At 47.7% G+C, this 13,432-nt stretch overlaps 1 protein-coding gene across 2 annotated transcripts in view; it reads right to left on the bottom strand.

The window, feature by feature from the left end:
- The window catches only part of plod2 (procollagen-lysine, 2-oxoglutarate 5-dioxygenase 2), a 165,903-nt gene that overhangs the window by 81,612 nt on the left and 70,859 nt on the right, over nucleotides 1-13,432 (bottom strand). For both annotated transcript variants that reach the window (XM_042298679.1, XM_042298680.1), the window contains exon 8: nucleotides 4,894-4,995. In XM_042298679.1, the coding sequence (XP_042154613.1) occupies nucleotides 4,894-4,995 (102 nt within the window). The remainder of the gene's footprint in view (nucleotides 1-4,893; nucleotides 4,996-13,432) is intronic.

Below are 13,432 nucleotides of genomic sequence, written 5' to 3'. Positions count from 1 at the left end.
GTGTGTCTGTGTGTATTTCTGTCTGTGTGTATCTCTGTCTGTGTGTCTGTGTGTATCTCTGTCTGTGTGTCTGTGTGTATCTCTGTGTTTGTGTCTGTGTGTGTCTCTGTCTGTTGTCTCTGTCTATTGTCTCTGTCTGTGTGTCTGTGTGTATCTGTCTGTCTGTGTGTATCTGTCTGTCTGTGTGTATCTCTGTCTTCGTGTCTGTGTGTATCTCTGTCTGTGTGTCTGTGTGTATCTGTCTGTGTGTCTGTGTGTAACCCTCCCAGCCCAACAATGACCGTTGGTGTGCCCTGTGTCCCTGTTAAAAGAGTGTCTCAGAGCCACTCTAGACAGAGGAAGCAGAGGGCTGCTGTGGTGCCGGACATGGTTTTTGGGTTTTCATTGAGCTTCACTTAAAGGGGTGTCACTGTCAAACCAGCCCTCTATTTAATGGTCCTGCTCAGCAGGCGCTGTATCCACCAGGCTAAGTTACCGTGGTTACCCACCCAGAACATTTCTCACTGCACGCAAATGTAGGGCATATAAATGTGCCCATTTGGGGATCTGATGGTATTTCTGATTGGCTTAACACACCACCACTAATGACCTGTGGAGCTTCTCAAAGTAATGTTTTTCTTCACCTCAAAACAGCAAACAAAGTCTGTTTTTAATTCAAATCCATTGAAAAATTACCATAGTTCCTCAATGTATTTGAGAAATCTTTCCAGCTCTCTGCCTTTTCGATAAGCACTCAGCGTGAAAAGGGAAACACGTTATGCTCTGATCCAGTGGAAGCATCCTAAAATAGTCCCACCTGATTCCTCCTTATCAGTGCTCGACTTGGACTGAAATAGGTTCCGGTACATTTTGGATTGCTGGTACTGTTTATGATTAGGTGCAGGAGCTTCACAATAGTGTTGAGATAATATAAATATAATATATATAAATAAATACATATAATATAATATATATATATATATAAATAAATAAATATAAATAAATAAATATAATATATTTATAAATAAATATAATATATAAATAAATAAATATAATATATAATATAAATAAATATAAAGAGGAACAGGAGCTCAAGTGTAACCGAGGTGAAATGGCTAGCTAGTTAGCAGTTGTGCGCACTAATAGCGTTTCAATCAGTGACGTCACTCGCTCTGAGACCTTGAAGTAGTTGTTCCCCTTGCTCTGCAATGGTCGCGGCTTTTGTGGAGCGATAGGTAACGATGCTTCAAGGGTGACTGTCATCAATGTGTGCAAAGGGTCCCTGGTTCGAGCCCAGGTAGGTGGGGAAGAGAGGGACAGAAGGAAGACTGTTACACAGGCAGTAGAAAATGTTAGATGACGGAGCTGAGGATCTCTCTCTCTCTCTCTTCCTGTCCTGGCCGTCCAAAGACCACCTGGTTGTACTGCTGCTCCAGTTTCAACTGTTCTGCCTGCGGCTATGGAACCCTGACCTGTTCACCAGACGTACTACCTGTCCCAGACCTGCTGTTTTCAACTCTCCCTCTCCCTCTCTACCGCACCTGCTGTCTCGACCTCTGAATGCTCGGCTATGAAAAGCCAACTGGCATTTACTCCTGAGGTGTTGACCTGTTGCACCCTCTACACCACTGTGATTATTATTTGACCCTATTGAACATCTTGAAGAATGATCTGGCCTTAATGGCCATGCCTGCTAGTCATCTATGAACATTTGAACATCTTGGTCATGTTCTGTTATAATCTCCACCCGGGACAGCCAGAGGAGGACTGGCGACCCCTCAGAGCCTGGTTCCTCTCTAGGTTTCTTCCTAGGTTCCTGCCTTTTCTAGGGAGTTTTTCCTAGCCACCGTAGCTAGTTTTTCCTAGCTACTAAAACTCTTTAACATCATCCTTAGCTCTGGCATCTTCCCCAATATTTGGAACCAAGGACTGATCACCCCAATCCACAAAAGTGGAGACAAATTTGACCCCAATAACTATCGCGGAATATGCGTCAACAGAAACCTTGGGAAAATCCTCTGAATTACCATTAACAGCAGACTCATACATTTCCTCAATGAAAACAATGCACTGGACAAATGTCAAATTGGCTTTTTACCAAATTTACCGTACAACAGACCATGCAGTCACCCTGCACACCCTAATTGACCACCAAACAAACCTTGACTCAATTTGGCATGAGGGTCTGCTATACAAATTGATGGAAAGTGGTGTTGGGGGTAAAACTTACGACATTATAACATCTATGTACACAAACAACAAGTGTGCGGTTAAAATTGGCAAAAAACACACACATTTCTTCACACAGGGTCGTGGGGTTAGACAGGGATGCAGCTTAAGCCCCACCCTCTTCAACATATACATCAACGAATTGGCGCGGGCACTAGAAAAGTCTGCAGCACCCGGCCTCACCCTACTAGAATCCGAAGTCAAATGTCTGCTGTTTGCTGATGATCTGGTGCTTCTGTCACCAACCAAGGAGGGCCTAGAGCAGCATCTAGATCTTATGCACAGATTCTGTCAGACCTGGGCCCTGACAGTAAATCTCAGTAAGACCAAAATAATGGTGTTCCAAAAAAGGTCCAGTCACCAGGACCACAAATACAATTTCCATCTAGACACTGTTGCCCTAGAGCACACAAAAAACGATACATACCTAGGCCTATACGTCAGCGCCACAGGTAACTTCCACAAAGCTGTGAACGATCTGAGAGACAAGGCAAGAAGGGCCTTCTATGCCGTCAAAAGGAACATACATTTCAACATACCAATTAGGATTGGGCTAAAAATACTTGAATCAGTCATAGAGCCCATTGCCCTTTATGGTTGTGAGGTCTGGGGTCCGCTCACCAACTAAGACTTCACAAAATGGGACAAACACCAAATTGAGACTCTGCACGCAGAATTCTGCAAAAATATCCTCCGTGTACAACGTAGAACACCAAATAATGCATGCAGAGCAGAATTAGGCCGATACCCACTAATTATCAAAATCCAGAAAAGAGCCGTTAAATTCTATAACCACCTAAAAGGAAGCGATTCCCAAACCTTCCACAACAAAGCCATCACCTACAGAGAGATGAACCTGGAGAAGAGTCCCCTAAGCAAGCTGGTCCTTGGGCTCTGTTCACAAACACAAACACACCCTACAGAGCCCCAGGACAGGAGCACAATTAGACCCAACCAAATTATGAGAAAACAAAAAGATAATTACTTGACACATTGGAAAGAATTAACAAAAAAACAGAGCAAACTAGAAAGCTATTTGGCCCTACACAGAGAGTACACAGCGGCAGAATACCTGACCACTGTGACTGACCCAAAATTAAGGAAAGCTTTGACTATGTACAGACTCAGTGAGCATAGCCTTGCTATTGAGAAAGGCCGCCGTAGGCAGACATGGCTCTCAAGAGAAGACAGGCTATGTGCTCACTGCCCACAAAATGAGGTGGAAACTGAGCTGCACTTCCTAACCTTCTGCCCAATGTATGACCATATTAGAGAGACATATTTCCCTCAGATTACACAGATCCACAAAGAATTCGAAAACAAATCCAATTTTGAAAAACTCCCATATCTACTGGGTGAAATTCCACAGTGTGCCATCACAGCAGCAAGATTTGTGACCTGTTGCCACGAGAAAAGGGCAACCAGTGAAGAACAAACACCATTGTAAATACAACCCATATTTATGCTTATTTATTTTATATTGTGTCCTTTACCATTTGTACATTGTTAAAACACTGTATATATATATATAATATGACATTTGTCATGTCTTTATTGTTTTGAAACTTCTGTATGTGTAATGTTTACTGTTAATTTTTATTATTTATTTCACTTTATATATTCACTTTATATATTATCTACCTCACTTGCTTTGGCAATGTTAACACATGTTTCCCATGCCAATAAAGCCCTTGAATTGAATTGAATTGAATTGAGAGAGGCAGAGAGAGAGAGAGAGAGGCAGAGAGAGAGGGGCAGAGAGAGAGAGAAGCATGTGATATCTGTCTTATCTCACCACTCAATCTCTCTCTTTCCCTCTAGGTCTCTATATGTCTCTCTGTGTTTCTCTCTACATCTCCATCACTCTCTCTCTAGCTCTCTCTCTTTATATCAATTCAATTCAATTTAAGGGCTTTAATGGCATGGGAAACATATGTTAACATTGTTAAAGCAAGTGAAATAGATAATTAAATTAAATTTAAATTAAAATAAACCAAAATTTACAGTAAACATTACTCTCACAGAAGTTCCTAAAGAATAAAGACATTTCAAATGTCATATTATGAATACAACATACAGTGTGGTAATGATATGCAAATAGCTAAAGTACAAAAGGGGAAATAATCAACATAAATACGGTTGTATTTACAATGATATTTGTAGGAGAGGAGGAAGAGAAGGAGAGGGAAGAGAAGGAGGAGGAGAAGGAGAGAGAAGAGAAGGAGAGGAGGAAGAGAAGGAGGAGGAGAAGGAGGAGGAGAGGAGGAGGAGAAGGAGGAGGAGAAGGAGGAGGAGAGGGAAGAGAAGGAGGAGGAGAGGGAAGAGAAGGAGGAGAGGAGGAGGAGAAGGAGGAGAAGGAGAGGGAAGAGAAGGAGGAGGAGAGGGAAGAGAAGGAGGAGGAGAGGAGGAGGAGAAGGAGGAGGAGAAGGAGGAGGAGAGGAGGAGGAGAAGGAGGAGGAGAGGGAAGAGAAGGAGGAGGAGAGGGAAGAGAAGGAGGAGGAGAGGAGGAGGAGAAGGAGGAGAAGGAGAGGGAAGAGAAGGAGGAGAGGAGGAAAGGAGGGGAGGGAAGGGAAGAGGAGGAGAAGGAAGAAGAGGAGGAGGGGAGGAGAATGAAGAGGAGGAGGAGGAAGAGGAGAAGTAGAAGGAGAGAAAATGAGGAAATGTGAATTTGTGTGGTTCACTCACTTCGAGCTGAGACAAATCCACCATGTTGTGGTCACAGACACCACAGCCTCTCTCGTAGTTCCAGGCGTTGGGGATGTAGTTTCCTAGATAGTTCAAATACATCTGGGGAAAAAAAGAACAAATAGATGGGATCATGAATCCTCAACAAACCCATTATCATGTCATGTTGATTTGTCCTTGTTGCAGCAAAGTTCCATATAGTATCAAGATAACAGTATAGTCCACATTGGTGTTCGGTGGTCGTCTGTGTTTACTAGTGATGTACTGTGGTAGGATGTTCAATAGGTGGCATCCAAAATGGCACTCTGTTCCTTACATAGTGCATTACCTCTGAGCAGTGCACAATTGGTCTGTAGGAATGCCAGTCTGGACTGAGAGGTCACAGACAGGTCACAGGAGAGGAGTAGAGGTAATTATTCTCCCTTCTGAAGTCAATCACTAGCAGCTAGGAAGATCAGGCAGGCAGGTCATACTGTATAGATAGATCACTAGCAGCTAGGCAGGTCATACTGTATAGATAGATCACTAGCAGCTAGGCAGGTCATACTGTATAGATAGATCACTAGCAGCTAGGCAGGTCATACAGGTCATACTGTATAGATAGATCACTAGCAGCTAGGCAGGTCATACTGTATAGATAGATCACTAGCAGCTAGGCAGGTCATACTGTATAGATAGATCACTAGCAGCTAGGCAGGTCATACTGTATAGATAGATCACTAGCAGCTAGGCAGGTCATACAGGTCAAACTGGCAGCTAGGAGCTAGGCAGGTCATACTGTATAGATAGATCACTAGCAGCTAGGCAGGTCATACTGTATAGATAGATCACTAGCAGCTAGGCAGGTCATACTGTATAGATAGATCACTAGCAGCTAGGCAGGTCATACTGTATAGATAGATCACTAGCAGCTAGGCAGGTCATACTGTATAGATAGATCACTAGCAGCTAGGCAGGTCATACTGTATAGATAGATCACTAGCAGCTAGGCAGGTCATACAGGTCATACTGGCAGCTAGGAGCTAGGCAGGTCATACTGTATAGATAGATCACTAGCAGCTAGGCAGGTCATACTGTATAGATAGATCACTAGCAGCTAGGCAGGTCATACTGTATAGATAGATCACTAGCAGCTAGGCAGGTCATACTGTATAGATAGATCACTAGCAGCTAGGCAGGTCATACTGTATAGATAGATCACTAGCAGCTAGGCAGGTCATACTGTATAGATAGATCACTAGCAGCTAGGCAGGTCATACAGGTCATACTGGCAGCTAGGAGCTAGGCAGGTCATACTGTATAGATAGATCACTAGCAGCTAGGCAGGTCATACTGTATAGATAGATCACTAGCAGCTAGGCAGGTCATACTGTATAGATAGATCACTAGCAGCTAGGCAGGTCATACTGTATAGATAGATCACTAGCAGCTAGGCAGGTCATACTGTATAGATAGATCACTAGCAGCTAGGCAGGTCATACTGTATAGATAGATCACTAGCAGCTAGGCAGGTCATACTGTATAGATAGATCACTAGCAGCTAGGCAGGTCATACTGTATAGATAGATCACTAGCAGCTAGGCAGGTCATACAGGTCATACTGGCAGCTAGGAGCTAGGCAGGTCATACTGTATAGATAGATCACTAGCAGCTAGGCAGGTCATACTGTATAGATAGATCACTAGCAGCTAGGCAGGTCATACAGGTCATACTGGCAGCTAGGAGCTAGGCAGGTCATACTGTATAGATAGATCACTAGCAGCTAGGCAGGTCATACAGGTCATACTGGCAGCTAGGAGCTAGGCAGGTCATACTGTATAGATAGATCACTAGCAGCTAGGCAGGTCATACTGTATAGATAGATCACTAGCAGCTAGGCAGGTCATACTGTATAGATAGATCACTAGCAGCTAGGCAGGTCATACTGTATAGATAGATCACTAGCAGCTAGGCAAGTTTAGCTTCAGCGTATTTAACATATTCTACAGGAGCTAACGTAAGGGAAAATAAATAAACAAAAGTAAGGGTTGTATTTACAATGACATTTGTAGGAGAGGAGAAGGAGGAGAAGGAGAGAATAAGAGAAGAAGAGGAGGAATATAGCTTTAAATATACCCTTCCTAAGGGGAGTGTAGTATTCACTAGTGTCTATCTGAAAGCAGTTTGAACCCCAGAGTGCAATTCATCATCATACAATCATAGATATCCCCATAGCCCCACACACACACACACACACACACACACACACACACACACACACACACACACACACACACACACACACACACACACACACACACACACACACACACACACACACACACACACACACACGAGAACTAGTGTTGGGATCCATGTCTAAACAACAGAATCTCTGGGAGATGGTACATAATAGAACTGTTGGAGGTGAACTCTGAGTGTGTGTGTGTGTGTGTGTGTGTGTGTGTGTGTGTGTGTGTGTGTGTGTGTGTGTGTGTGTGTGTGTGTGTGTGTGTGTGTGTGTGTGTGTGTGTGTGTGTGTGTGTGTGTGTGTGTGTGTGTGTGCGCGTGTGTGTGGGTGTGTGGGTGTGTGTGGGTGTGTGTGCGCGTGTGTGTGGGTGTGTGGGTGTGTGTGGGTGTGTGTGTGTGTGTGTGTGTGGGTGTGTGTGTGGGTGTGTGTGTGTGTGTGTGTGTGTGTGTGTGTGTGTGTGGGCATGTGTGTGTGCGTGTGGGTGCGTGCATACGAGCGTGTGTTTCTAATCATTGTAAGCCAGGGATTCTCCGCTCTACCTCGTCTAACGACAACAACCACACAACAGATGTCATTCAGGTGCAACTAAACTAGACTTTATTTCAAGTGAATCCACATCAACTGTTGAGTTGATCCTGCCGGTTTACTTTTTGACAGGCCGTTAAGTTAGGCCATTAACCTGACCTTAATAACATACTGTTCTCAAAGCTACTTTTTTATTTTATTTTACCTTTATTTAAATAGGCAAGTCAGTCAAGAAAAAAAATCTCATTTATAATGACGGCCTAGGAACAGTGGGTTAACTGGTCTAGTAACAGTGGGTTAACTGGCCTAGGAACAGTGAGTTAACTGGTCTAGGAACAGTGGGTTAACTGGTCTAGGAACAGTGGGTTAACTGGCCTAGGAACAGTGGGTTAACTGGCCTAGGAACAGTGGGTTAACTGGCCTAGGAACAGTGGGTTAACTGGTCTAGGAACAGTGGGTTAACTGGCCTAGGAACAGTGGGTTAACTGGCCTAGGAACAGTGGGTTAACTGGCCTAGGAACAGTGGGTTAACTGGTCTAGGAACAGTGGGTTAACTGGACTAGGAACAGTGGGTTAACTGGCCTAGGAACAGTGGGTTAACTGGTCTAGGAACAGTGGGTCAACTGGACTAGGAACAGTGGGTTAACTGGTCTAGGAACAGTGGGTTAACTGGCCTAGGAACAGTGGGTTAACTGGCCTAGGAACAGTGGGTTAACTGGTCTAGGAACAGTGGGTTAACTGGACTAGGAACAGTGGGTTAACTGGCCTAGGAACAGTGGGTTAACTGGCCTAGGAACAGTGGGTTAACTGGTCTAGGAACAGTGGGTTAACTGGTCTAGGAACAGTGGGTTAACTGGTCTAGGAACAGTGGGTTAACTGGTCTAGGAACAGTGGGTTAACTGGTCTAGGAACAGTGGGTTAACTGGCCTAGGAACAGTGGCTTAACTGGTCTAGGAACAGTGGGTTAACTGGTCTAGGAACAGTGGGTTAACTGGCCTAGGAACAGTGGGTTAACTGGCCTAGGAACAGTGGGTTAACTGGCCTAGGAACAGTGGGTTAACTGGTCTAGGAACAGTGGGTTAACTGGTCTAGGAACAGTGGGTTAACTGGTCTAGGAACAGTGGGTTAACTGGTCTAGGAACAGTGGGTTCAGTTTATTCAGGGGCAGAACGACAGATTTTTACCTTGACGGGTTGGTGATTCGATTTAGCAACCTTTCAGTTACAAGTCCAACGCTCTAACCACTAGGCTACCTGCCGCCCCTACACTCGAACCACTAGGCTACCTGCCGCCTCTACACTCGAACCACTAGGCTACCTGCCGCCCCTACACTCTAACCACTAGGCTACCTGCCGCCCCTACACTCTAACCACTAGGCTACCTGCCGCCCCTACACTCTAACCACTAGGCTACCTGCCGCCCCTACACTCTAACCACTAGGCTACCTGCCGCCCCTACACTCTAACCACTAGGCTACCTGCCGCCCCTACACTCTAACCACTAGGCTACCTGCCGCCCCTACACTCTAACCACTAGGCTACCTGCCGCCCCTACACTCTAACCACTAGGCTACCTGCCGCTCCTACACTCTAACCACTAGGCTACCTGCCGCCCCTACACTCTAACCACTAGGCTACCTGCCGCCCCTAGACTCGAACCACTAGGCTACCTGCCTCCTCTACACTCTAACCACTAGGCTACCTGCCGCCCCTACACTTGAACCACTAGGCTACCTGCCACCTCTACACTCTAACCACTAGGCTACCTGCCACCTCTACACTCTAACCACTAGGCTACCTGCCTCCTCTACACTCTCACCACTAGACTACCTGCCACCTCTACACTCTCACCACTAGACTACCTGCCACCTCTACACTCTCACCACTAGACTACCTGCCACCTCTACACTCTCACCACTAGACTACCTGCCACCTCTACACTCTAACCACTAGGCTAGCTGCCTCCTCTACACTCTCACCACTAGACTACCTGCCACCTCTACACTCTCACCACTAGACTACCTGCCACCTCTACACTCTCACCACTAGACTACCTGCCACCTCTACACTCTAACCACTAGGCTAGCTGCCGCCCCTGCTGGTACATTTACAAGATTCTGTGTGATGACAGGTCTGCCCAGGCACTTCATCAGGCCGGTACCAAAACAGAGTCAATGTGCAGGGGAACGAGGTAATTGAGGTAGATCTCTACATATAGGTAGGATAAAGTGATGAGTCTAAAGAATTAGTGCAAAAAGGGTATATCGGTAAATAGTTAACCAATAGCTACGCACACTATGTAGCAGTCTTATAGCTTGGGGGTAGAAGATGTTCTGGGTTCTGTTGGTTCCAGACTCAGTGCATCCTCAGGAGAATGATTTCTGAATTTACCAGACATCCTGCTATGGACTCACTGACCCAGTGTTATAGTACTGGTACGGAGAGAGGGATGGTGGGAGGGAGAGGGGGATGGACAGAGAGAGGGAGAAGGGGTGGTGGACAGACAGAGAGATGGATGGAGGGAGGGAGAGGTTCAATTGCAGAGAGAGAGAGAGGGAGAGTTGGATGGATAGAGGGAGTGAGGTGGGAGGGAGGGAGGGAGGGAGGGAGGGAGGGAGGGAGGGAGGGAGGGAGGGAGGGAGGAGGGAGGGAGGGAGGGAGGGAGGGAGGGAGGGTTGGATGTGATCAAGAGGGATGTAGTGAGAGAAGGGAGGGATGTAGTGAGAGAAGGGAGGAAGGGTTGTAGTGAGAGAAGGGAGAGAGGGTTGTAGTGAGAGAAGGGAGGGAGGGATGTAGTGAGAGAAGGGAGGGAGGGATGTAGTGAGAGAAGGGAGAGAGGGTTGTAGTGAGAGAAGGGAGAGAGGGTTGTAGTGAGAGAAGGGAGGGAGGGATGTAGTGAGAGAAGGGAGGGAGGGTTGTAGTGAGAGAAGCGAGGGAGGGATGTAGTGAGAGAAGGGAAGGAGGGAGGGAGGGATGTAGTGAGAGAAGGGAGGGAGGGATGTAGTGAGAGAAGGGAAGGAGGGAGGGAGGGATGTAGTGAGAGAAGGGAGGGAGGGTTGTAGTGAGAGAAGGGAGAGAGGGTTGTAGTGAGAGAAGGGAGGGAGGGATGTAGTGAGAGAAGGGAGGGAGGGATGTAGTGAGAGAAGGGAGGGAGGGATGTAGTGAGAGAAGGGAGGGAGGGATGTAGTGAGAGAAGGGAGGGAGGGATGTAGTGAGAGAAGGGAGGGAGGGATGTAGTGAGAGAATGGAGGGAGGGATGTAGTGAGAGAAGGGAAGGAGGGAGGGAGGGATGTAGTGAGAGAATGGAGGGATGGATGTAGTGAGAGAAGGGAAGGAGGGAGGGAGGGATGTAGTGAGAGAATGGAGGGATGGATGTAGTGAGAGAAGGGAGAGAGGGTTGTAGTGAGAGAAGGGAGAGAGGGATGTAGTGAGAGAAGGGAGGGAGGGATGTAGTGAGAGAAGGGAGGGAGGGATGTAGTGAGAGAAGGGAGAGAGGGATGTAGTGAGAGAAGGGAGGGAGGGATGTAGTGAGAGAAGGGAGGGATGTAGTGAGAGAAGGGAGGGAGGGATGTAGTGAGAGAAGGGAGGGAGGGATGTAGTGAGAGAAGGGAGGGAGGGATGTAGTGAGAGAAGGGAGGGAGGGATGTAGTGAGAGAAGGAGGGAGGGATGTAGTGAGAGAAGGGAGAGAGGGATGTAGTGAGAGAAGGGAGAGAGGGATGTAGTGAGAGAAGGGAGAGAGGGATGTAGTGAGAGAAGGGAGGGAGGGATGTAGTGAGAGAAGGGAGGGAGGGATGTAGTGAGAGAAGGGAGGGAGGGATGTAGTGAGAGAAGGGAGGGAGGGATGTAGTGAGAGAAGGGAGGGAGGGATGTAGTGAGAGAAGGGAAGGAGGGAGGGAGGGATGTAGTGAGAGAAGGGAGGGAGGGATGTAGTGAGAGAAGGGAGGAAGGGTTGTAGTGAGAGAAGGGAGAGAGGGTTGTAGTGAGAGAAGGGAGAGAGGGATGTAGTGAGAGAAGGGAGGGATGTAGTGAGAGAAGGGAGGGAGGGATGTAGTGACAGAAGGGAGGGATGTAGTGAGAGAAGGGAGAGAGGGATGTAGTGAGAGACGGGAAGGAGGAAGGGAGGGTTGTAGTGAGAGAAGGAGGGATGTAAGTGAGAGAAGGGAGGGATGGATGTAGTGAGAGAAGGGAGGGAGGGATGTAGTGAGAGAAGGAGGGAGGGATGTAGTGACAGAAGGGAGGGATGTAGTGAGAGAAGGGAGAGAGGGATGTAGTGAGAGACGGGAAGGAGGAAGGGAGGGTTGTAGTGAGAGAAGGGAGGGATGTAAGTGAGAGAAGGGAGGGATGGATGTAGTGAGAGAAGGGAGGGAGGGATGTAGTGAGAGACGGGAAGGAGGGAGGGGGATGTAGTGAGAGACGGGAAGGAGGGAGGGAGGGATGTAATGAGAGAAGGGAAGGAGGGAGGGAGGGATGTAATGAGAGAAGGGAAGGAGGGAGGGAGGGTTGTAGTGAGAGAAGGGAGGGAGGGTTGTAGTGAGAGAAGGGAGGGAGGGTTGTAGTGAGAGAAGGGAGAGAGGGATGTAGTGAGAGAAGGGAGGGATGGATGTAGTGAGAGAAGGGAGGGAGGGATGTAGTGAGAGAAGGGAGAGAGGGATGTAGTGAGAGAAGGGAGAGAGGGATGTAGTGAGAGAAGGGAAGGAGGGAGGGATGTAGTGAGAGAAGGGAGGGAGGGATGTAGTGAGAGAAGGGAGGGAGGGATGTAGTGAGAGAAGGGAGGGAGGGATGTAGTGAGAGAAGGGAGGGAGGGATGTAGTGAGAGAAGGGAGAGAGGGATGTAGTGAGAGAAGGGAAGGAGGGATGTAGTGAGAGAAGGGAAGGAGGGAGGGAGGGATGTAGTGAGAGAAGGGAGGGAGGGATGTAGTGAGAGAAGGGAGGGAGGGATGTAGTGAGAGAAGGGAAGGAGGGAGGGAGGGATGTAGTGAGAGAAGGGAGGGAGGGATGTAGTGAGAGAAGGGAGGGAGGGATGTAGTGAGAGAAGGGAAGGAGGGAGGGAGGGATGTAGTGAGAGAAGGGAGGGAGGGATGTAGTGAGAGAAGGGAGGAAGGGTTGTAGTGAGAGAAGGAGAGAGGGTTGTAGTGAGAGAAGGGAGAGAGGGATGTAGTGAGAGAAGGGAGAGAGGGATGTAGTGAGAGAAGGGAGGGAGGGATGTAGTGACAGAAGGGAGGGATGTAGTGAGAGAAGGGAGAGAGGGATGTAGTGAGAGACGGGAAGGAGGAAGGGAGGGTTGTAGTGAGAGAAGGGAGGGATGTAAGTGAGAGAAGGGAGGGATGGATGTAGTGAGAGAAGGGAGGGAGGGATGTAGTGAGAGAAGGGAGGGAGGGATGTAGTGACAGAAGGGAGGGATGTAGTGAGAGAAGGAGAGAGGGATGTAGTGAGAGACGGGAAGGAGGAAGGGAGGGTTGTAGTGAGAGAAGGGAGGGATGTAAGTGAGAGAAGGGAGGGATGGATGTAGTGAGAGAAGGGAGGGAGGGATGTAGTGAGAGACGGGAAGGAGGGAGGGGGGATGTAGTGAGAGACGGGAAGGAGGGAGGGAGGGATGTAATGAGAGAAGGGAAGGAGGGAGGGAGGGATGTAATGAGAGAAGGGAAGGAGGGAGGGAGGGTTGTAGTGAGAGAAGGAGGGAGGGTTGTAGTGAGAGAAGGAGGGAGGGTTGTAGTGAGAGAAGGGAGAGAGGGATGTAGTGAGAGAAGGGAGGGATGATGTAGTGAGAGAAGGGAGGAAGGGATG

The sequence above is a fragment of the Oncorhynchus tshawytscha genome, linkage group LG16 (genome assembly GCF_018296145.1).
Source record: "Oncorhynchus tshawytscha isolate Ot180627B linkage group LG16, Otsh_v2.0, whole genome shotgun sequence".
Classification (NCBI taxonomy): Eukaryota; Metazoa; Chordata; class Actinopteri; order Salmoniformes; family Salmonidae; genus Oncorhynchus; species Oncorhynchus tshawytscha.
This window is presented reverse-complemented; position numbering and strand designations above follow the sequence as displayed.